The sequence below is a fragment of the Alexandromys fortis genome, unplaced genomic scaffold, assembly GCF_014885135.2.
Source record: "Alexandromys fortis isolate MF-2015 unplaced genomic scaffold, M_Fortis_MF-2015_v1.1 scaffold_158, whole genome shotgun sequence".
NCBI classification, from domain to species: domain Eukaryota; kingdom Metazoa; phylum Chordata; class Mammalia; order Rodentia; family Cricetidae; genus Alexandromys; species Alexandromys fortis.
In genome coordinates, this window is record NW_026068039.1 from 2,289,336 (window position 1) to 2,313,602 (window position 24,267).

At 48.1% G+C, this 24,267-nt stretch overlaps 1 protein-coding gene across 2 annotated transcripts in view; it reads right to left on the reverse strand.

Moving 5' to 3' along the window:
* The window catches only part of Antxr1 (ANTXR cell adhesion molecule 1), a 182,556-nt gene that overhangs the window by 77,361 nt on the left and 80,928 nt on the right, over positions 1 to 24,267 (reverse strand). For both annotated transcript variants that reach the window (XM_050165398.1, XM_050165399.1), the window contains exons 11-12: positions 17,447 to 17,516; positions 15,934 to 16,012 (exon numbers count right to left, since the gene is read on the reverse strand). In XM_050165398.1, the coding sequence (XP_050021355.1) occupies positions 15,934 to 16,012; positions 17,447 to 17,516 (149 nt within the window). The remainder of the gene's footprint in view (positions 1 to 15,933; positions 16,013 to 17,446; positions 17,517 to 24,267) is intronic.

Consider the following 24,267-nt stretch of genomic DNA (forward strand, 5'->3'; position numbering starts at 1 on the left):
TTGCTAATGAGAGGAGCATGCTCAGTCAGGGACTATCAGCTGTCAGCTTGTCCCTGCTTCAGTGGGGATACAGAGTCAGCCCAGGGCCGCAGGGCAGAGGGGCACGGAGGGCTGCACCCTGCTCTCTCTCCCTTAGGCCAGCTCTGACAGTTACATTCCAGGGCTCTGAGGAATGCAGAGCCTTTCTAGCTGGCCGCACAGAGCCCTGCTTCCTGCCCAGACAGAGCCAGTGGAGCATGGGCAAGTTTTATTTTGAAAGATGAAATTTAAGTCATTTTATTGCTGCTGAGACGTTCTGCATGGGCAAGGCTGGAGCTTGCGTCTTCTCGCCGTATTTCTGGCTCAGCTGCCAAACCTGTCCCCTCACCTCGCTGAAACTCTAGCCCTCTGCATCTGTGCTGGGCAGTCCCACCTGCCCTACCCCTTCTTCCACCTCTGACCATTCCCTCCTAGCTTCTTCACAGGCGTCGGCTGGCATGGAAAAGCCGGAATGCCCTGTGGAGCCATCCTACCCCACCATTAGAAAACTCCTTAATTTCCTTAACTATTAGGTCAGCCAGTCCTACTTCTTCATTTGGTGGACTCAGGTTCGTGTGAAGTCTGGTTATCTTGCTCTGTGGCTCCTGGCCCCGTCCTTGGTCCGTTGCTTTCTTTCTAGCCCTCTCCAGAAAGGTCTCATTTTACTTCCTGACTCAAACTCTTGTCTCCATACAGACACACAAGTCTCCATCTTGAGCCTGGACTGGCCCCCGTTTTCCTTCCCACTGACATCTTAAGCACAGTGGTCCAGGTTGAGCTTGCATTTCTCCCTCACACCTGTTTGCTCTCCACTTCTGTCAACCCCTGCTGGAGCCCCGAAGTTAAGTAAATTTCCCTTTCCTACCCTTCTCTCCCCCCGCTGCCATGCCCTGCCCTCTGACCCACACCCTAATTCAACCGGCCTCGGCCCTGTCCACTGCCACTGAGGTTTAGAATCTCCAAGTGCAACCCCAGGTTTCCAGGGTCCCACTCTCTACTCAGCACCCTCACCCCTAACCTGCTCCTCTTTCGCCGCCTGCCAGTACTTATAATGTTCCTAATGTTGGGGAAGATGGTGAGAGCGACACGCCCCTTTCTTCAGAAAAGGACAGCCACGTGTACAAACAAGCTCCCAAGTTCTTTGTTACAGCCTCAGGGAGCCCGCCAACCCCTTAAGACCCACCCTGCACATTCTGCGGGCATGGTTCAGGCTGCTCCGCCCCCAGCCCTGTCTCATTTCCCCACAGTCTCCCAGCTCCCTTCTGACTCGGTGCTCAGTGGCACCTGGGCCAGTGTCCGCTTCACGTTTCGCCCAGTTTCTTCCCAGAATACCCTTTCTAACTTTCACTGCTTGGGCAAGTGATTTTCGGGGCTAGCTGAGGGACGTGTCTGTCACACCCAACACGGATGAGCACCTACTATGTGCCTTCTCAAAGCATGTCACAGACACAAAGGTGGATATAGTTTTTGCAATCACAAACCATGTAGCTGGGCAGGAAAGACAGAGCAATGGGTGTCCATGGCAAACTCTAGGTGCCTGTGCTTTCCTTAACTCTATCTGAGCATTTCCCATGTCTTACAGGGGCTCTCTTCATGCCCCTCCCGCACCCCGCCGCTGCTGCATTCACAGGCTTTATGCATCCACAGCACACATCTGATTTCGTCACTTTTCTACCTTTAAGCAAAGTGCAGTGTTTTAAATGGAAAGATTTGTCAAAAGGAATGACTCAAGGTGGCCACCTCACTATTGGCTAGCTAGGAAGAAATGAGAACATGGCAGGTTAACGTCTGTCACAGCGTCTCAGGAAGCTGCACCCCTGCCTCAGATTTTTGCAGGGACAGCTGTACCAGCCTCACCGCAGAGCTTGGCTGTGGACTCTGACAGGTGACGACATCCCCTCAAATAAATACAGGGGATGTGGCAGGCCATCCAGCCCCTCTGTCTTCTCTGCAAACATATAGTTGAGACAACCGTTCCTTCCCAGGCCTGACTGATTACCCGAGACAAGTCTGCAAGAGCCCATGGGTGTCCTTCAGTCTGCTTGGCTTGCTTTCCTCTTCTCTCCTCGCTTCCGTGCTCTGCACCCGGGCTTGGCTCAGAGGCATGAGCCTGATTCCTGTGAACAACTTCGTGCTAACTTGACTGACTGGCCCTACAGTGTGTGTGTGTGTGTGTGTGTGTGTGTGTGTGTGTGTTGTGAAGGAGTCCCTGGTTGCATATTTGAAAAACCCAAATCCCTAGCTTGCCACCCTAGCATCCATGAAAATACAACCCAAGGGGATTTTCTAATGGTAAACCTAAGCCCCGCCGAGGCTGACCAAATACTAGCGAGGGCGACATAACTAAACACACAGATTCCTTCCTGCCACTGGAGAGGCGAGGACAGCGACGAGGCCGGCAGCACTGGAGACGGTACAGTCATCACCGGGAAACCCTGGGTGTGGGCTCCCTCAGCCTAGGACAGAAAACCCCTGGGTGTAAGCCCCCTCAGCCTCTGTGGAATTCCCTAATAAACAAGTCGGGAAGCAGGGGGCTGTTCCTGTGGGGAACGTGAAAGAACTTCCACATCTGAACGAACTGAATGGCCTGCAAGCTTCGGGCTTTGGAAGCCGAGACTCCCTCTAGGATACAGCTACCGGAGTCTCTGGAACCCACAAGCAGATCTCTCCTCGTGTGATTTCCACCAGGCGATTCCCACCACCTGCTTCCCTAGCTGACGGAGTTTGTAAGAATCAAATGACGATGACATCTCTGTTGTCCTTACTGAGGACATTCAAATACTACGTCTTTAAATTCCAGCAGTTTCTAAGTAAGCACAGGAACTAGTCAGAATAGTGAGAATATTATGGAGGAAGTTTGGCTTTCTAAGTACTCAGAAACTATGCAGATATGTAAACTATAGTTTGGTCGGTCTATCTATCTATCTATCTATCTATCTATCTATCTATCTATCTATCATCTATCTATCTATCTATCTATCTATCTATCTATCTATCTATCTATCTAATCTATCTATCGATCGATCTATTCCTGTCCTGAAACAAATCCTAGCCCTGCTAGGAAGACAGGGCCATGGCCAAGGGCCATCTCAGAGAGAAACGCAGGTGGCAGGCAGTTTGGCTAGGGGATAACACAGAGCAGAGCTCACAGAGTGAGGGTATGACATTAGCTAGGACAGGGCACCATCTGTAACATGTTCAGACACAGTGACGCTGGGTGGATGGGAAGAGAGGAGGGCATTCCAGAGGGAAGATTGAACCATTATCAAATGTCCAGGTGGGATAGTGGGCAAGTGTGGAATGCAGGAGCTCACCATACATGGTATCTGGGGGAAACCGGACTCACTTTAAAAACTTGACGGCCGCCATGTCTTCCTCATAAAGATACACAGGCATATATTTAGGTTGGGCTTGGACCGTCTATGATGGTCTTAAGAACTTCAAGTGTTGCGGGTGCCTTTTCTAAGTCTGAGAATTTGGGAGATACGGGCAAGATCGGGACTGCTTTCAAGCTTCCTGGACGGGACAGTGAAGCCACTTTCCTGGTGTTGGGCTGTGTTTAAAAGATCCTAGGAAATATCCTGGTTGTCACTTATTCAAGTGCTTTTTAATCTTGGAAGAAACGGGGAAAAAAGTCCTCTGGGCACTGAGTAAATGAACATCTGCTTCAGCAGCCCCGGGGAAGGCAAAGGAATGCTGGCTGGGGTCCTGCTGCTGTGGCACCGGGGGAGGGAGAAACAAACTCAACTTCTGGGGTTCCTTGGTGGCCTAGTGCATGTGGTGAGACAGTTAGTTGTTCCTTGAAAAATGTTTGTTTATCCCTGAGAGACCTGGCTCATAGCTGAGAGCCATAGAATAGCTGGCTATTCTATAGAGGAGAAAGGGAATATTTGCTTGCTCTGGAGGAATAAAATGATATGATTTGTACCAGTCCTAGATAAGATCTGCTTTATAATTAAAAAAATTACACTAGTGTGTGTGGTGTATATGTGTAGTATGTGTGTGGTGTGTGTGTGGTGTGTATAGTGTGGTATGTGTAGTGTGTGTATGTGTGTGATATATAATGTGACGTGTGTGGTGTGTATAGTCTGGTATGTGTAGTATGTGTGTGGTGTGTGTAATGTGGCTGTGTGTGGTGTGTGTTTGTGTGTGTGTGTGGTGTGCGTTTGTGTTTGTGTATGTGTGGTGTGCATGCGCTCACATGCACAAACGTGTCTATGTGCGTGGAGGTGGAAGGCAACTTTGAGGTGCTGGTTCTTTCCTTCTCCTGGGATGGCTCTGGGGATGGAAATCTGGCCATCAGACTCGGTGGCAAGCACCTTTACCCACTGAGCCTTCTCACTAGCTTTTGAATAAGAGAGAAAAAGACCTGAGAGCTCAGGACAAGGTGCAGTGTGCTACACCAACTGTAAACTGCATAGTCTGAGTTGGGCCGAGCACCTCCCATTCTGTCATGACCTAGCCTAGTGACTTTGTGTTTAAATATCAGTCAGTTAGCTCAGTGTCGGGGAAGGGGATCTCAGGCTCCCTCCACTTCTGATTCCATTTCCCACATGGATATCTCTCCCTTTCCCCCTTTCCTTCTCTTTCTTTTGATGTTTCTACCCACGGATCCTGCTTTTGAACCTGTATAAATTGTGCACCCCGTGGAATTAGCTCTCTTTCATAGCTGATCAGTGATCACCCCAAGTCTTAGCCCCCCTGGCTTAGCCCGGGCCACCCAGGAGTGGGTGTGAATGGACACACCGGCCTTTCTCCAAGGCCTGTGTGCTTGCAGCACACACTTCTCCCCCAGGCTCTGACTCAGAGGCTGGGCTTAATAAACGCACAACTCACACACGCTTGATTATCTGATATCGTGACACCTAAAAGCTTAATATGTCAAAGTTGGAAAGGGAGGGACCAAGAAACAAGAGACTAGGAAAAGTGCAGCCAAAACAGCACAAAAGCTGAGGCTTAGCTGGAGAGCCCAGGCCTAGCATGCAGGAGGCCCTGACTTCTGCTCTCCAGCCCTAAGGCAAGCAAATCCTAACAAGACAGTGGCCAGAAACTGCTTTAGGGTTCCACCACTTCACCACTTGAGGGGCTCAGAGCAATTGGACAAATTCTAGCTGGGGTGAACAGAGATGAAATATAAACTACAATATTTCATAACATTCCCTGTGAGAAAGGAAACCGAGAAAAGCAGGGGTGCTCCCAGCATGCACTGCTCTCTCCATCTGCTGTGTTAGTGACCTCACCCCTGCCCAGCGGTGACAGCACTAGGTTTGGCTGGTCTTCTCAGGGAACCTCTCCAGCACGAACACAGCACTGAGGATCCATGCCTGTTTCCCGTCATATCTGCTATATTCAACTAAAAGCTACCTTGCTCTCCACACCATTCTTGTCTCATTATTTTTGTGTGGCTTGTTTGAAAGGCTTATTTTGTTATTTATTTATGTGCACACACATGTCTGCATTGTGTGTACACATGTGCTTTGGGTGCCCATGGAGGACAGAAAAGGATATCAGATTTCCCAGAGCTGGAGTTCTAAGCAGTTATGAGCTGACTGACATGGGGGACAGGAACTGAACTCTGGTCCTCTGAAAGAGCATCAACTCTTCTCAACAGCTGAGGCGTCCTCCCAGCTCCTGCCCTTTAGATATGTAATTTTTTAGGTTTCTAACTATTTTGTACTTTGATCTCTCAAGTTCAATGCAGATATGACCTATCACTATTTTTCTGTTTCTTATACAAACACTTAGGAATATGAATTTCCCTCCGAGAGCCACTTTGGCTACACAGGAGGTTTTGGTATGTGGTGCCTCTGCAATCAATCAGTTCCAAGCGATCCTTAACTCACATTGGCTCATAGACTACTCAGCTGTGAGTTTTGAAGCATGCAAGATTTTAATAATCGGTTGGTAGCTTTGTTAGCTATTGATATTTAATTTTTTCATTCTAGACATGGCTGTGTTCTGTACGAAGCAAGTCCTCAGGTGGATGGTGGAGAGGAAGTGACTGAGCAGGAGTTTTTAAGTATATTCCATTTTTTTTTAACTTTTACTTTTACAATACAGATGAATGGAAAATATCCAGCTAGATTCCAGTAACCCACTCTGGGATACCTCCTGTTTTATGGTCCACTAAAGAAAACATTTGCCCATTAATTCATGGTGCTTTATTGATGAGCAGAATCATCTTAATTTCAGAGATGTTAAAATGTGGGGAACCAGTGTGTGTGTGACTTCTAACCAAAGAGACACCTTGCTAACTATTTTACCTCTCATCTTATACAGCCATAAAATTCTAATCCCTATTTAGGACTTTGCTCTGGATCCCTAATCTGTCCAGCAGCTATTTTTTTACTGTATTATTCAAATCATTTATACTTTATCAACATTTTTATGTCTTCTATCAATTACTGAGATGCACCTAGCTCTCCTCTGAACAGAAGAAGGCGGGTCTACAAACTTCTCTTTGTCACCGTCTCAGATTGGCTCTCTATGTGGTGGGGGTGTGTCACTCCATGTAGATCAGAATCATGGGAGCTTCCGGGAGAATCACTACTACCCACATCACTCTGTGGTCCTCATGACAGCAATACGTCACCACTGTCTTCTCTCCTTTTTCTTCTTGCTATCCAGTTCAATCTCCCTTTATTAGACAGCCACACTCGTTTGCTTTTTCTTTTTGTTTAATATAACTTTTCTCATACGTTTTATGGAATGTGTTCTATTGTAAACAGGAGGTAGCTGGGTGATTTGGCCATACGAGCCATCGTTCTGTGTTTCCTTCTGGCTGACCCACCACGTCCATTTTGTTTATAGACTACTGAATTTAACTTGTACTGTTACCATTTACTATATGGGTATCTAAGAGTTTTCCAAAGCATAGTTTCAGAAAAACATTTTTTTTCTCTTATCAACTCTCAAAACAAGGAAATTTCAAACTCAGGGTGCACATTCCTTAACGTACTTAGAGATAAAATATTTAAGAGTCAATCATTTAAATATCCAAGAAAAATAAACCAGCGTGAGTCCTCCCAAAAATCTTAAATATATTTTTATGCATCTGACGGCTATCAAAACAGAGGTGTTGGCAGATTCCTTCTGTTTCATTTGTAAGCAGTATCTGAGATCTGAGCTTTGCACTCGTAATCCTGCGGCCCTCTTCCCTCTCCTGATAATGGGGCACCAGACCACAGGTATATTATTAAAGTGACTTAAAAAAACAGGACATCGCTTAGCCAAACAAAGCTTTGAGCTTTGGGTGGCTCTCTGGGGACTTCTGAGTCAACAGAAGCGCTGCCTTGCGGGTGGCAGACCTTGCAAACAAGAACGCGTGCTTGGAGCACTGTGGCTGAAACATGACCTCACTCATCCTAGGTGCAGCCTGGCTGACCTGCATCTCATAGGGGACCCCCTCCAACAGCAACACAAAGTTCTCTCAAATTGATTTCCTAAATGTAAAAGCCAGGTTCATCGGTTACACTCTGGAAGGCTGTGTTTACCCATCTCAGTTCACGTGCCCTTAGATCCACAATCTCCGACGCTCAGTTGTGGAAGGAATCTGTTGGTTTTGCCAGCCCAGTCACCGTCTGATGCCAAATGACCTTTCCAGAACTCTGCCAAGCTGACAGTTACTTGTGCTTGGACAGAACCATGGCAGAGAACTCAGTTGTGCCCGAGACCGACAGATGCACACCTGCTTTAGAACGGCCTTTTCTCTCTGTGCCAGATGTGTCCCCAGATCAGTGAGCTAGGGCTCCATATTCTGCACAGCACAATAGATTCTGTAATGTTTCTCTCCCATCCAGCTTCTCTGGGCTCGCTCTAAAGAACCCTCCTGTTACTGCACACTAAACTCAAATAGAGCTTAATTTTGCCAGGTTCCAGGGGCCCATCACCCCCTTAATTTTAGGAAGCACACTTTGTTACTGTGTGAGAATGCCTTCAGAAAGCACATCACAAGGCCAGTCGTGCAGAGATCACAGCCCAAGGGCGAGAGCACATTATCCCAAGTCCAGCATGGCACGGCCAGGATCAGGATGGCAGCAGATTCATCTGGCCCAAGGCTGCACTCATTTTTATTGTCCTCCTCAAGCAAGTCTTAGCAGTTTTCCCAGCCCACACATGTTGGAGGACACACTACTTATAATTAGAGCCATCTAAAGTGTGTAGCTGGCCATCTCTTTTCAAGGCTCAGGCTGCAGTGCTAGGATCCAACCATTTGTGTCTCAGGGCTGCAGACCCAACACCCTTGGTGCTAAACTCCTTCAACTAAATAATGGAAAGTAAACGAGGACTTATTCTTTCTTTGACTGACCGAGTGCACAAAACCGTGGTCTCCACATTAACACCCCTGGTTGCAGTTCGATCATCTGCAGCGTGCAAAGGTAGGGGCAAGCTTCTGTAGCAAAGCCTTGGACTTGCTCTCTATGGCTTCCCTTTGCCTAATCTCCACATTTTGTCACAGTCTCTCTCAAGACCCCTTTCTCCCCATCCCCCAGGGCAGACTCTTCCAGGGGATGTGAAGGTCAGGGAGAGGGGTGGGCATGGGAGAGAGCTGGTGCAAGGCGGGAAGCTGCTGGTCTGTAAAAGCCTGTGGGGAAGGTCGGAGCTTGGGTCTCCCTCCTTCAGTGGTATCAATTTGGGGGAATCTCTTCTCTTATTGGGGTGAAAGACACTTACAGGCAAGCTGCATACGTGTTCTGACCCCAGTGTTTTGTAAGGAGCCGTTGGCTTTGCTTTGCAGGAAGGACACTGAGTGACTGGCCGGAAAGTAACCCCAGATGTGGCATGTCTGTGCTAAGTCATTATCCGTCTAAAGATGCATAGACGCAGAAGCATCTCGTCTTTAGAACTAATGAGGGGATTTTGCAGGCCCTATGTCCTGCTGCGCCCCACACTGTACAGTGTTTACCTCTGGACTGTCTTCCCACCAGAGCATTTGTGTTGTGGCTTCTGGAGGTCAGCGGCTGGCTGCTGTTCCCAGACTCTCTGACCCTTTGTCCACAGTACTGGTTTTACACACAACGGCCCTACTATGATAGCTCTGGTTTCATTTGCCACCGTGGCCTTGTCCCTGGACTCGGTTCCTTCACTAGGAGGATGGCCCATCACAGACTTTGATGGATGCTTTGGAGGATGGAATGTTTACTTGACCTTGGAAAACAGAAGGGAAAATATCTGCTCCCATTTGTGCTAGTAGGAGTGCACAGTCATTTTTTATTATGTTGGAAGATGAACTTGCCAATCGGCCCAGGCAACTGGACTCACTCCCTACCCGGCTGGTGAAACTGAAGGAGCTTTGGCAACGGTGGCTATGCCAGGCATCTGTTTACCTAGAGAGCTGACCATAAAACCAAGCTGAATCTGTGGGTTTCCAAGTTTTTTTAAAGCTATTGGTAACAGATCTAAATTGACATAGAAAATGGGCCTGTGTGGTCATACTGGATGGAGCTGAACTCTTCAGACAGTGCTTGGTGGTGGCCTCTGTCCTGTCTGTAGTCACACCTGCAGCCACAGTGGCCTCTGTCCTTTCTGTAGTCACACCTGCAGCCACGGTGACCTCTGTCCTTTCTGTAGTCACACCTGCAGACACGGTGACCTCTGTCCTTTCTGTAGTCACACCTGCAGCCACAGTGACCTCTGTCCTGTCTTTCATCACACCTGCAGCCACGGTGGCCTCTGTCCTGTCTGTAGTCACACCTGCAGCCACGGTGGCCTCTGTCCTTTCTGTAGTCACACCTGCAGCCTTTCTTGGTGGCATACCCCTTTCTGAGCAGCCTCAGCAAGGCATATTGTCAACTTGGGCAAATACCCATATCTATCTCAGACAGAGGACTCTAAAAGGGACATACAGAATGGATTCTGAATGGAAGGACGTGGGACTCTTTCGTGAATGGACTAGGCTTGAGTCAAGAGAAGAACCCCTGTTTCTTCAATGGATTTTAGTGGCTTTTCTCTTTTTTTAAACTTTGGATGACAAAGTAAGAATTAGGTGGTTATGAAGGTAAGAGTCTTTTCTGTTTAAGATTTAATTGGCTGGCTTGTTAAAAATGTAGACTCCTGGGCTAATTCTGATTCTCAGAGTTTTCCAACCATTGTACTATGGACACTCTGAGCCAGACAATTCTTTATAGTGGAGGAGGCATTGAAGATTGTTTTCTCAGTCTCTGTTCTACACACACACACACACACACACACACACACACACACACACGCACATATACACACATATATTAACAGAAAAATACCACCTATTGTGATGAAGAATAGTCTGGATTCGGGATATAATGATTAAAATGGAGGTGATGGTGCCAGCAAAATTTCTCTGCTGATTATGGTACTTGCCACCAAGCGTGGCTGCCTAAGTGATCTCAGGACTGACACGATGGAAGGAGAGAACCATCTCTCAAAAGCCACCATCATCTGGCCTACATATTAATAAGTACCTGTAATAAAGTTAGTGAAGAAAAACTCTTGGAGAATAAGCTGGAAGCGGAAGCATATCCCCAGAAAGGGAACGGCACCCTAAAGGTGAAGTGTGGCATAGAGACTGGTGCCACCACAGGTAGGGACACAGATGTCATCTGCATGGCAGGGATTTCAGAGTTAACGGAAGAATGTCTGCCCTAGTAAACACTGCTTCTTGTGCCTCCAGAGTCTTGACTGCTGCCTAAGGCTACCGCTTACTTTATTCCTGCACCGGGGAAACATTTTTATACCAAAGCAGCAGAGGAAGACTGCAGCCCAGCCCTGTCTGACTTATCAGTAAACCGGATTTATGGGTTTCCTGCCCCTAGTTATCCTGTAAACAACATCTTCAAAGGTTTTCCTCCCTGATCCTAAAACCCAGGCTTATTATACCCTAAGAGGGAGTGTGCCTCTTTATCAGGGGGAGAAAAAGCTGCCATGGGGCATGCACAGAAGCTCCTGTAAGGGTGTAGGGAGATGAGCCAATGAACTAACAAAGCCATCCTTCTTCAACAGACGATTGCGGCTTCCAGCCCCTAGAACATGTTACCATTATCCCAATTATAGCCATGCAATGTGGGGTCTAAAGACAGCTAGATGACCTGACACAATCACTCTCCAGTGTGGTTGTGCTGGGTTTTTTGTTTGTTTTGTTTTAAACATGTTCTCATATAGCTCGGAACGGCCTGCGAACTCACTATGTAGCTGAGGATGACCTTGAACTTCTGACTCTCCTGACTCAGTCTCACCTGAGCTGGGATGACAGTGTGCATTACCGAGTGTGCTGACTCGGAGCAGGGACTTCTGACTCAAGAGTTTGAATGAAGCCCCCCATTATTCTGTAGCCAGAACACATCATTGCCATACCTGCAACACTCAGGGATTTTTGATGTCTCAAGCTGGAGATCGCTGAATTCTTATCTTCGTTTAAAAAAAAGAATTTATCTGACCAGTGACACCACATGGGTTTTCTTGAATTATTAAACATAGTTTACAGCTAGGCTCTTTTTCATATAAATGAGGGAGAAAATGGAAGAGCACTCTCCATTTCCATAGTGGCTAATTTGACTTAGTGCCTTATATTTATGTTTCCTACCTTTCTTTGAAGATTGTAATCTTTACAACCATGGTAAGAAAGGCAAAGAAACCCCCACAGAGAGCCAGCAGTGAGTCTGGCCTTGGGTCGCTTACTAAGGCGATAGGACCAAGAAGGGTGGGTATGTGTCCTGGGAAAGGAGCCATTGTAGAGTTGAGAAATGGCCTCAACCAAGGGGCAGCAGGCATAGAAACAGAAGCAGAGAGGAAAAAACACAAGTCACAGGTCGGCCAGGGCCCCCTAGCCCTTGCAAAGGCTGCCTTCCCCAGCATGGAGCCTCTGTCTATTCATTCCCATGTAACTATCAATCTTAAGATCACCACTGCGGCATCACCGCCTCCGCAGACATTTCCTGACTCCTTTTGCCCCACTTCCTTCGTCCTTTAAGAAATCCTACAGCATTTACACCTGACTCACGCACCCCTCTTCTCTCTCTGTGTGCACACATGTGTGGGTATGTACGGAGTCCAGAGGACACCCTCTGGTGACACTGCTCAGGAGCTGTCCACTTCATTCTGTTTGAAAGTGCTTCTCATTGGCCAGGAACTTGCAAAAGGAAGCCAGGCTGGCTGCTGAGTTATCCTGAGTGTCTGCCTGTCTCCACCTCCCCAAGCTGGGATTATAAATGTGCATTATCACACCCAGATTTTTGTTTGTAGGTGGGTTGTAGGGATCAAACTCAAGCACTGACTGACTGAGCTGTCTTTCCCGAACCCCAAGCCACCCCCATTCTTTACTACAACACAAGCCTGGTGGACCCCTTCCTCCAACAGCAACTTTGCAGATTATTCACGGGATACCAGATACCCAGAAACTGCTTAAGAAATGCTAGTTGAACAACTCTCTGAATTCTGTCCTCGTTGGGTAAAACATGATGATAGAATTATAAAATATTTATTTAAAAGAAGATAATTTTCAAGGAAAGTTCCTTAAGGTCCTAAAACTTGTTTTGTACTATACTAAATCAGGTTTTTTTTTTCCCTCAGCCTTAGTTTGGGGAGGAAGTAGTCTAGCTAGACAACCCAACTGAGGTGTCTTGGAAATATTGGGGAAAAGGGACCAAACGCTGACACTTTCTATAGCCAGGCAACTCTGCCAAGTTTACCCTGAGTGTAGAATCTTTTAGTGCTAAGTAGAAAAAAATCTCTATCCTGTAAAACTGCATGGAATTTCTGCTTCTAGCCAGGGCACCAGTTATTCACGGTGGCTCTTGAAATGCTCGGAGCACACTTGTCCAAATGGGCACCAAATAAAGCGAGAAATCTTAGCTTCATATTTTAAAATGAGTTTTGCTTCCAGGTGACGGGCTGGGCAGGCTGTGACAGGCATGGGCAGGGCTAATCCTTTGTCCAGGCCACAGGGATCATTCTGATCTGAAAACCAAGTCATCCAGACAAACACTAGCCTGAGACTTCTCACTCCTGGATGCACGCCTTCTGCCTTCCACTGAACCTCTGCTTCGCCTCGGGCTGTTTTAGTGTTGAATCTGAGCTTCTGATGGGGCCTGGTGGGACCGGAGCTCCATCTTTGAACTGGAAGGTTTTTGCCATCTTGCCCGTCTCCTTCACATCACTTAGGTGTGGCTGAGTGACAAGCGTGTACACCACGGACATGCCTTTTCTCCAAAGAGTCACGAGTCCCTCTGTTACCATGTGACCCAGGACAGGGTCTAGGGGGAGACTCAATTCACTAGAGAGAATCCGTTAGTTCAAACTGTATGGGTGGCTTGGGGTGACTCTGAACGCAGGATCCTTCTGAGTAAGTCTCCAGAGAGCTGGGGTTACCGGCATGCACCACCACACCCAGCTGGCTTGTTTGAGCTTCCATGATAAAATGCTGAGTGTTGACTAACTCCAGGTCTTCTGCTCATTACAGAGACCGTTTATATAACACTAGCAATAGTGTCAGCATGTATACGCTTACCATCTTCTTTTTCTTAGTTATGAAACAGAAGCATAGGACGGATAAATAACCTAGTCAAGACTACGCAATGAATAACCAGCAAAACTGGGTGTCCCAATTTCCCCTCACCCCCAGGTCTCCTCCTCACTTTTCTCCTGCCAGCCTTTTAGATACAAGGTCTGGCTCTTGGGGACATCCTGGTCTTCCTTTTCTCAAGTTTCATATTTGACACCTCAGCTCTCCTCCCATGCCACTGAATCAAAACAGAACTCCCTCAGCAGCCACGCAGCTCCCACCTTCCCCCTCTGCTCACTGGCTAGCTCCACAGAGGGAGCTTTCACATGCAAGTCAGACTGCAGCTCCCCTCTTCCAGAGCCCAAGTTCTCGCAAGGCCCCGCATCCTCTGTCCCCGTCACCTCACTGACTGGGACCCGTTCCGAGACTACTGATAGCCTCCTTACTTTGCTAGAGGCGCTAGAGGTCTCTGGCCTCAGGATCTTAACATTAGGGCTCTTGGTTTGGAAGCTTCTACCCTCTTCATCCCTCCTGTGGATTCACAGTTAACTTCCTCGCTATCCAGGGCTCTACTCAAATGCCACCTTCTCAGTGTGTCCTCTTCAGGGTTTACACTAGAACCCAGTCACTGAAGCACTGCCAAACTCTCTTATTTCGTTTTTCTCCATCACGTATATCATATTTTAACATAGCATGGAATCATTTCTTCTCGTTACTGCTCATTGTGTATCCCCCACTCTCTGTCTACTGATGTACCCTAGGTTCCTAGGAGGCTTCATCTTACGATCAATTACTGTTTATTAGGTAGATGAAAGAATGGACGTGCATCTCAAATATTAGGGTGGTGATAATTTTCTCATGGACTACCAGAACAATCTCAAGTGAAAAGGAAACACTGCAGAATATATTGGAAAGCGATTTTAATCAAGAGTCCATTGAACTGGAAGCTTGGTGACGTAATCGGAGAAAGGCAGTTTAAGGTAAGATGGGGATTAGAGTGAGTTGAGAAGATACAGTGGACATTTCCTGGGAATTGTTTAAACTTTGCAGCACATTGGTAAGGCCACCCTTTCTTCTTCAGAGACTCAAATTTAAATTAGTAGTCTTGTGTTTTCATACCACAAGCTAAGTCAGTCCTAAGATTGTTCGCTTTCCAACTTCCCTGTCCTTGAGGTCTGAGAGGCATAATTATTTGTCTGTAGTGTGGTCAGACATAATAAATAATTATTATCTCCGCAGGGTGGTGGAGAATACTTCTAAGCAGGAATTAGAAAGGACAGTCATGCCCATCACGAAACTCGGCCCCCTGTGCTTTTCGAAGGTAAATCATATTTGCCTCATTTGGCTTTAGGGCTCAACTGCTATCTCTCATCTACCTGCCACTCTACTAAGGCCACAACACCAATTACCAAAGAGTTCTAGCAACACATTTTCCAATGGCTGACCAGGGAGGAGCTTTGCAGACATACTCATTGACTTCCTTCATTGCTAGAAAGAGCTAACGGAAGGCATGCTCTTTGCTAAAGAAAGAAAATTCCAACTAACGGTAGTACAAACATTCCCATTAGGGGATAAGGGAGCTGAGCCCCAACTGCCGAGGCAGGCTGAACTTGGGAGACAGTGACTCTGCTAAGAAGGGGCTTCACAGGTCCATGTGTTCCCTGTCAGGCCCCCACTTGCCCGCATTATCACCTCAGAAGGCCTTGGGATCGCCAACACCAGGGTTCATGTTCTAGGGGATGTGAGGTGAAGGTGTCTCACACACTCCCTCTCTTTTAAACATATAGTTTCGATTTATTGGACATCACATTTAAAGAAAGAAACCAGCTCCTCAGGTGACTTTAGGGGTGGTCAGAAGTGAGCACTGCCCAGCAGGATCCATGATGTAGGAGCCAGCGGAGAATACTTTGTGTCCCTAAGGCAAGGCCCCTTCCTTCTCGCTCCCCGGCTTCATCAGTTTTCTTTTTCCCCTAGACTATTTCCACAATCACAGGAACAAGTTCCCATTGTTCCTGTCCTTAAACAACAGCTCCTCTATAAAGTCTATGCCTTTCTTTAGCTGGTGCCCATTTCCTGCTTCTTAAAACAGAACAAAATAAAACACCCAGACTCTTTAAGATATATTTTATATGTTGTCCAATTCCTTTCTGTCTCCCCAGTCATAAGGGTACCTGACGCAGGGGCCACCCTCACTACAGCCTGTGCAGTATCGAATCTCCTATGCAGGCTGGGCAGCCAGGGATCCTCCTCAGTACCAGGGACAGAGAACCCGAGAGCCTGACACAGGCGGCACAGTAAACCACACCCGACCCAGATGGATCAGGGCTCGGCGGACAGAACAAAGAATCAGAAAGCATCCATGTTCGATGCTGGAGAAGGCTGGGGCTTGGGAAGAGTAGTTGAAAATGATAATGAGGATGGAATGGGAGGTTGTGACTTACACAGTGTGTGGTGGTGATGATGACGGAACTGGAGATGAAGGACAGGCCATCGTTCATGCTCACCTGCAGTGCAGCTTTCCTGCAATGACAAGAGGACCGGATGCGCTTAGTATGGGGTGCTGTGAGCAACAGCTCGAGAGCCAGACAGCATGCTTACTTCCCTGTGGGGCCTGAGGACAGTCTCTCAGGGCCACACACCTGTGCCATCCAAGAGATGCTGGGATGTGTTCAGCTGGCATGTCAAGGTAGGATGTTAACTTTGCATTGCAGTGAACTGCAGCGGGCAAGGAAAGCCTACCTCATTTGACCTGTTTGCTATGCTTTGTGATAAGATAAAGCTTCCTTCTTTCCTCCCTCCCTCCCTCCTTCCCTTCCTTCCTTCTTTCTTCCTTCCTTTTTTGAGAGAAGGTGTCTGTGTGAAGCCCTGGCTGCCCTGGGACACAGCCCTGGAGACCAGGATAACCTTGAAGTTAGGATCCACTTGCCTCTGCCTCCTGAATATGGGATTAAAGTTCTGCTCTCTCATCCCATTAGATAAAGCACCTTAAGATCCATCCAAGTCAGTAGGGATAATTGGGCAAACTGTAGGCTGCATGCCCAGCTCTCGTTAGTGAGGACCCAGAGGTCTGACGGGGAAGTTTTGTGGGTCCCTGTAAGACTCGTGGAAAGGCAGCTTGTGGACAGAGCGATTTGCCTTCTCCAGGCTTCTGTCCATAAAGTCTCACCGAGATAAGAACTCACACCACACTATATGATTTCGGGCTGGGTAGCAGGTCCCAGTGTCACAGGCTGACTGCGGACACTCAGTCGGAGTTGGGACAAATGGTGAAAGGAGACTTTAATGCTTTCCTTGGATGCCATCTTTAGACTGCTGGGCATGGTCTGGAGAGGCTCTTTCTGCTCTGTAATCGTCTGGGCTCTGGGCCCCGGCTGTCCTACCCTAGCTCAGGGTGCTGACCCTCTTTATGGACAGCCCGCCAGCACTTATCTTAATGGCACCGTGAGGTGTTCCCTTATGTGAGGTCAGGGAACAAAGGGGAGCACCTTAAGTTCTGTGGAGGATCGAGAGTGGAGCTGAAGGTCATTGAACCAAGGCACTTACTTTGCCTTTCTGAGTTTCTTTGTCTTGAAGGAACAGATAACAGCCACTTTCTAGGGCACAGATGATGACAGGGTGAGGTAATACATGTGAGAACTTTCTAGAAATGTGGTTGGGATTGAGTCAGCAGACCCAGGCTTGAGCCCAGACTCTTTCACTGGCTCCTGTGTGACCCGGGACAAGTTATTCAAATCCTTCTCTCTGGCCTGAATGAGAGTTTGTTGTGAACGACAGAGAATGAAAGACATGCTCAGTCACCCTCCTGGTGGCTGGTTTGCCATAGCTTTGGCACCATCACCATTGACAGAATCTAGAGAAAGTCCCTGATGACAATGACAAAAGCTACCGCTGCCCCTCTGGTCCCTCTGCCTCCTCTTCCCCGGCTGTGGGGCTCTGTGGACAATGAAAACTTACATGCCAACTTCTTTTAAGATGGGTGCTGGGCACAACAAGTAAGTGTCTTCCACAGCAAACGGCTTCTCATCTGCGAAAAGGAAGTTGCAAGGTTATGTTTCCCAATTCAGTGTCTTTGGAGGTCATTAACCAAGTCTAGAGGGACCCGATGAAAGCAGAGAAGTGTGTGAAATGAAAACTCCTCCTGCACTGAGTTATGGTTGTAATATGAAATGTCCCCTGAGGGCTTACTGTTGAAACCAAGTACCACGCTGGTGGGGGCGAGGCCCAGTTGGGGGAAGCAGTCACTGAGGGGCTGTGTCTAAGGCTAGATATTGCCCTAAACCTACTGGTAGCTCTCTCCTCTTTCTGGTAGTGGACTCTCTGTCTCTATGTTTTTGTCTCTCTGCCTCTCTCTATATATCTCTCTGTCTCTGTCTCTCTCTCTCTCTCTACACACACACACACACACACACACACAATTTGTCTCTTTCTCTCTCTTCTAGCCCCCTCCCTGGCTGCCATGAGACAAGATACTTTCTTCCTTCGCCCGCTTCCGACTTGATGGACTGAAACTTTTAAGAAGTTTGCTCTCCTTGTTTCCCTTGGGTATTTGCTAGAGCAGCGGAAAGCTGAAATATATACTAGACCCTCCCCACAGAGTAGCACTCCAACATGTGTGGTAGCATTCACTAAAGAAGAACTAATCAAGACCTCCTTCCTAACGCTGGTCTCCTGGTCCCACGTCCGCTGAGATAGCCCTTTTACAGCAGAGTTTGAGTTTCCTGTTCTCTTAGGGAGAGCCGAGGGGTTCTAAGGAGAGTCACATCTACGTCCACTTTGAGGCCATCTTCATGGAGAAAGATGAGCTGGCAAACACAAGCAGAACACCCAAGTATCCCTGGGTTTTAGAAGGCAGGACGCTTCCTATCCATGATCCTGTGGTCAGGGTTCAGGAAAATCCAAATAGGACTTGTGTTTTATTAGGGAACTAGAAGGGGTGGGGCCTGGCATGAGCCCCTAGGGCAGAAGGTCAGTGTATATCGTAGGGATGTAGGAGAAAGTTATTCAACGTGCTCGTCTTTAGTGCACAGCCTTTGCAGAAACAGCTAGCTCTGTGTGCAAGTTCTGTGTGCAAGCGAGAGACCCCAAGTACAGATCCTGAGCATCCATACAAAAGCCAGGTAGGGTGGTGGGTGCTTGAAATCCCAGCACTGTGGAGGCAGAGACATGCAGGTCCCTGGAGTTCACTGACCAGCCCCGCTAACTGAACCACTTATTGCTTCTTGGATGGCATGCGGCCAGATGGCTGCAGGGTCTGGATGCCTGGCCAACAAGCTGCTTGCCACCTTGACAGCACTCTGCTAATGACAGCCCTGGGAGCTAAGGCAGGAATGGAGCTTAGGTTTGCTCCCTCACCTCGAGTGTGTGTGTTGTCTTCCTCTTTGCTTCTCCATCTTATTAGTGAGGTGGATTTTCTCAGTGACCCTGGGTCTTCCTGATTCAGTAAAGGCCGTCTGGCCAGCAAACCCTGGTTATCCTCCTGGCTCTACCTGCCCAGAGTTGGCATTGATGACAGGCTTACGTTGCTGTGTCCGGCTATTGATTTCTATTTCATACGTGGGTGCTAAAGGATTCAAACTTAGGTCCTCATGCTTCCGCAGAGCACCTTACACATGGAGCCACTTCCCCACCCCAGGATTATTTTTCAGGTGCAAAAATGGAGGTTCAGAAAGACAGGGCCATCTTGGCTGCACAGCAATAGACGCAAAGCCAGGTTCAGACCCAAACTCTGCAGCATCCTGTCCTCACGGAGAGACTTCTGGCTCCAGGGAAGTCTGTATGAGGGAATAAGCCAAACTGTCCGGCGTGGCTGACTGGAACCTGTACTTATTTCCGCATGGCTGTGGTTTATCCACAGCTTTTGCACCCAGTACCTGGGGTGCAGCTCCACCCACAGAGCCACAGGCAGCCACAGGGTGGCCCCAGAGGCCTTGGGACTTTAGAGCTGGAGGGCTTCTGAGGAGGCCACAGCAGTGAAGCAGTCAGGGCCCCGCAAGGGCCACAAGCACTGGTCCTGTGGACTCCTGTCTCGTCTCCCTGTCCTAGGTCACAAGGGCCGGGAGGCAGACTGTGGCCTCGGCAGCAGGACCTTTCTAATTCTCCTCCTCTTTTCATCCTCCTTTCCTGTTTGGGAGACCAAATATTTCTGGGCCAAAGCAGACGGGAGGATGGAGGGCTGTGGCTGACTGGGGTACAGCTCTGATGTCCCTGAGGTTGAACCCAGGCTGGGAGGCTGTGGGCTAGCTCTGTGGAGCTGGCATTTTCTGCCCTGAGAGGGACTGTTTGGTTTGGAGCCTGTTTTCACTTTACCACAAAAATGAGTGGCTTTTTCCCCTCTCTCTTTAAACAAAGGAGGGCCATTTGGTTTCCATAACTCAAGTCATCTGACTCCTTCCTGGAATGGCCACTTGGGAAGCAGGGCATAGACTTCTTCCTGGGCCACAGAGGGACCTGTGCCCCGTGTGGGGGCCATGCCAGTCCCACTGCAGCCTCTGCCAATGCCAGTGTGCTGTGTTGTGCTGTTTATGGGGCCGTAATCCGTTCTGAGGACAATGCGGGCCCTGCTTCTCTGCTCACTGGGTGGCCATTTCACTTCACTGCTCGCTGGCACCAAGTAGAACGGTAATGGAGACCAGGAGCTGTGGCAGTCTGCACGGCTGTTTGCACCCAGGGAGAAAATTAGAGAGGGGTGGGAGTTGGAGACCAGAAGGGTTTTTTTAAATGAATTCGAAAAACAGATATTTCAGAATTGTAAGCACACCTATGACATATTAAATCCTTTGCCATAGGAGTCTGATAATCAGACAGAAATTCGACTTAAGACAGAACTGAAGAATCAGTGATTGCCATTACATTGAACTGCTGAGTGCAAGCTGGGAGGCGGGCACCCTGGAAGCTGGGTACAGGTGTGGGGAGGCCAGAGGAGATGCCGGTCTGACAGATTCAGGCTCAGAGCCCAGGTTTTCCTCTGGCTAGTGTGTAATTGGGGTCAGGTTCGTCTACAGGTGGCGGCTTGGACATCATTGTGCTGCTGTGTGCAGATAAATAAGAATGAATGCCAGCACAAAGTCTAGTACGTGAGGCTCAGTGAGGACTCGGGAGGCTTCCTTCCACTTTATTACATGGCACCTAAGCCTACAATCCACTGCAAATGTGAAGACTAAAGCTTTCAAAATGCCCAACATCCGACCATACTAATGTCACTTAGACATTAGGAGCTTTGGAGGTGTGTGTGTGTGTAACTAAATAAATATGCATAAGAGTTCATCCACCCTTTGTATATACACGAGAGCATTTATGATTTTGCTCAACACTGAACAGCCACAGTCTTATAAGATGCTTCCATACCCATCCAGAAGGGAGATAGATACTTGTACTACAGTTTGGGGCTCACAAATGCTAATTACCCCAAATGCTAGTTAAATGAGTTAGCACTGCACTGCTAGAGGGGTCACATCTAAAATTTGAATCTGTTTTGCTGAAATGATGGGGCCTTGAATAGGCTAAATTGGCCCCCAGCAGTGAGCACACCCTTCAGGACAGAGGACTAGAAACCCCATCGCCATAGCGAGGCCTGATTTAAGGGCAGTGAACTAAAAATCCGGTACCACACTGAAACGAGCCCAGTCCCAGGGTTCTAACCTCACAACAAAATAACATGGTTAGGTTGGGGGAGAAGTTCCCAGCATCCTTCTCTCCCATTTGGTGACTGACTGTCTATGGATTTGGGATAGAACCAAGATTGAAAACCATTAGCCAATGCAAACACCAATCCGTGGATTGTTTTTTAAGGCTGATGAAATAATTCAGATACTTTACAAGTCTTGGCAACCTTTTCTTGCTATGAATATGTAGTCTGACAAAAATAAACAGAAAAATAGTCCCTAGTCTTATCTAAGCCTTCAAGAATTGATGTAAACCCCTGAGAGGAGTTTACATTCCTGCTGCGCTATTTGCATGAGGTAGGAGGACTAAGCCGGCTGCTCTGCTGTTGCTCTAAGAGCCCCCTAGGTCTAGGGAGCATTTCATGGCTTCTCTGAACCAAGAGTAAGGTCAGTACCAAATTTTCAGCTATTTTGTCAACACGGGCCCAAATTAAGGGGAAAGAGGAGTTAGAGTTGGCTGAACAGCTCCCCTGCTCTCTGCCTTCAAACGCTAACAGCTCTGAGGGAAACCAGAGCCAGGGCTCCCTAAGTTGGTGGAATCCAAAGCATCCGGGTTGAACTTCATGGAGACACAGGCTGAAAGGAGGTGGCCAAGTGTCCCGCTACCTCAGTTGTCATTTATGAACTCAATGGGTCCTCAAAGGGACCCATGACTGAGAAGAGAGAGAGGCACCCTACTGGGCAATGTTGAGTGTGGGGCTCTATGCCGGAAGGTTTTCACAGATGGGGTAACAGCGCAGGATTCTAACAGTAGACATCTGCCTACTTTATGGAACAAAGCAGAGGCTGTGAAAGTGGAGCATGACTTGTGCTAAGACAGGCTGAGCAGCGATGGCGAAGGCAAGGAAAAGAGGAAGAGGAGTCAGAAGCGAATGTGGACGGCGTGTGGACGGCGTGTGGACGGCGTGTGGACGGCATGTGGACGGCGTGTGGACGGCGTGTGGACGGCATGTGGACGGCGTGTGGACGGCGTGTGGACCCTGTGTGGGCCAAGGTGTCTCCCTGCAATGCCCTCCTGTGCTCAGCAGGAACCAGGGGCCGCCTTCCAAGGGGCAGAACTGAGAGGTCATCCTGGTGCTTACATACGACCCAGAGCTATCTAACCCTCCTGGCCTGGAGCTGGAGGGTTTCATGGAGCCCTTACTACCCAGCTGCTGTAAGGCCACAGGTTTGAGGTTAGTGTCCTGGGTCAATGCACTTTTAAGTCAGTAGTTCTGGTCTAGGGGCCCCCAGGCTTTGCTCCCTATCTCCTCTCCCCGTCCTGGTCTGTGGGACAGGCTGGAGCAGGACAGAGTCATAGGCAGATGAAGAGTTGAGCTGCAGAGGCCCAGCACAGCTCTGCCACGCATAAGGCTATACCCCGGGCAGCGCCTTCTACCCTGTTCACAGCTTAGCGTGCTCATCTAAAAGATGGCTACAATACCCAGCTCTTGTTTTATAAATCGGAAAGGGAATCGTTACTAAAGTTTAGCCTTTGATAAACACTCAACACATTGTCTGCAGTAACAAGGTGGCCTGCTGCCAGGTCTGCCGTCAGGGAAACACAGGATGAGGGCGCTTCTAAACTGAGGGCTCCTGCAACTTACCCAGCTACGGTGTGTGTGTGTGTGTGTGTGTGTGTGTGTGTGTGTGTGTGTGTATGAAACCCACCTATCCAAGTACGATCTTTGGAACATGTATATATGCTGCAGTAGTTTCTCAAACGGGGAGAATTTGGCAACATCTGAGACAAGACGGGGAATGGCATAGGCATCTCCACCAGAATTATCAGCTCCAAACCACGTTACCGCTGGGAGGGAAATGTCTGGTGTAATGTCTGATGTGGTTCAAGATCATCCCTCAGTCCATGGCAACAAGGCTACAGGCATCACTTCAGAGTTCAGAGCCCCTGGGTTGCTGGTGCAATGTCCAGAAAGTTCAGAACTGTCTAAAACGATGAGGAGAGGAGAGAGAGGGAGCACGTTTGGCAGAATAGGAAGAGTGTTTCCCAGCCAGTTTCTCACGTAGGATCAGTGGGACCCAGGCCGTCCTCGTGGCAGGTGGCACGGCATCGGCATAGAAACGCTGTGCTTTCGGGCATTGTGCTAGTGTCGGGGTCATGACCTGATGGGGGTGGGAGAGCTGTAGAGTCCAACGCCCCATGTACAAATACCCACACAGGGTTCAAGGCTGAGGACATTTACAGCAGGAAATGAGGGTTGCCTTGGTCACTGCATTTGAGGGGAGGAATGACCTTGTGCACAAGCTTTGAGTTCCGTAGCTGTTGACACACAAGTGTTTAACTGCTTGCCAGAACCTCTCTCCTGAATTAATCTATTACAAAAGTAACATATGCAGTATAAAAATTGGGAGTTGATAAAACTCTTGAAATATTTGATAGTCATAATTCTCAGTGCTAAACTTTTTTGGGTGCACATGAGACAAGCTATCCCCATACAGCTCAGACTGTCTTTAAACGCACTGTGCAGCCTAGGATGGCCTTCCCATGGTAGTCTCCCGAATGAGTGAATTATTAAGGGAGTGAACCACCACGCCCAGCTGATAAACATCACGGAAGCCTTTGGGTATAATATTTCATTCTCTGTGTAGTGTTCTTATAGAATTGGGATCATACTACACATAACTTTGTGGGATTTGGCACTCACCTTGCTCTGAAGTTATTAGAGCAACTTTGGGTATTGCAAGAACACTAGATGAAAGTAACGAGGCCCAGGGTTCTCACAAAGCATTTTCTCCTCTCTATAAATCCACACCAAAAAAATTCTTCACTGTTGACTTTGTAAAACATACAAATTATCTTCTAAGCAAAGAATCAGCCTTTTAAAATGTTGTAATCCCAAGGTCAGGATCATTGGTGCCTCCAAACAGCTGCAGTTTGCTAAGAATATACTTTTAAAAACCTTGTTTTTCTTCCATAAAGGACAGTTGAGGATTCATGCACAAGGCATGTGCCTTGTGACATACAAACTCTTATGGCTGTGCACAATTAGATTTGGAAAATGTTTCCCTTTGGAGTTGAGATTAAGAGGCAAGCCCACCCCAAAAGCCTGAAGCATGACCACAGGTCACAGCAAGAACTTGAAGGATGAAATCTTCACAGAAACCCAGGGCAGA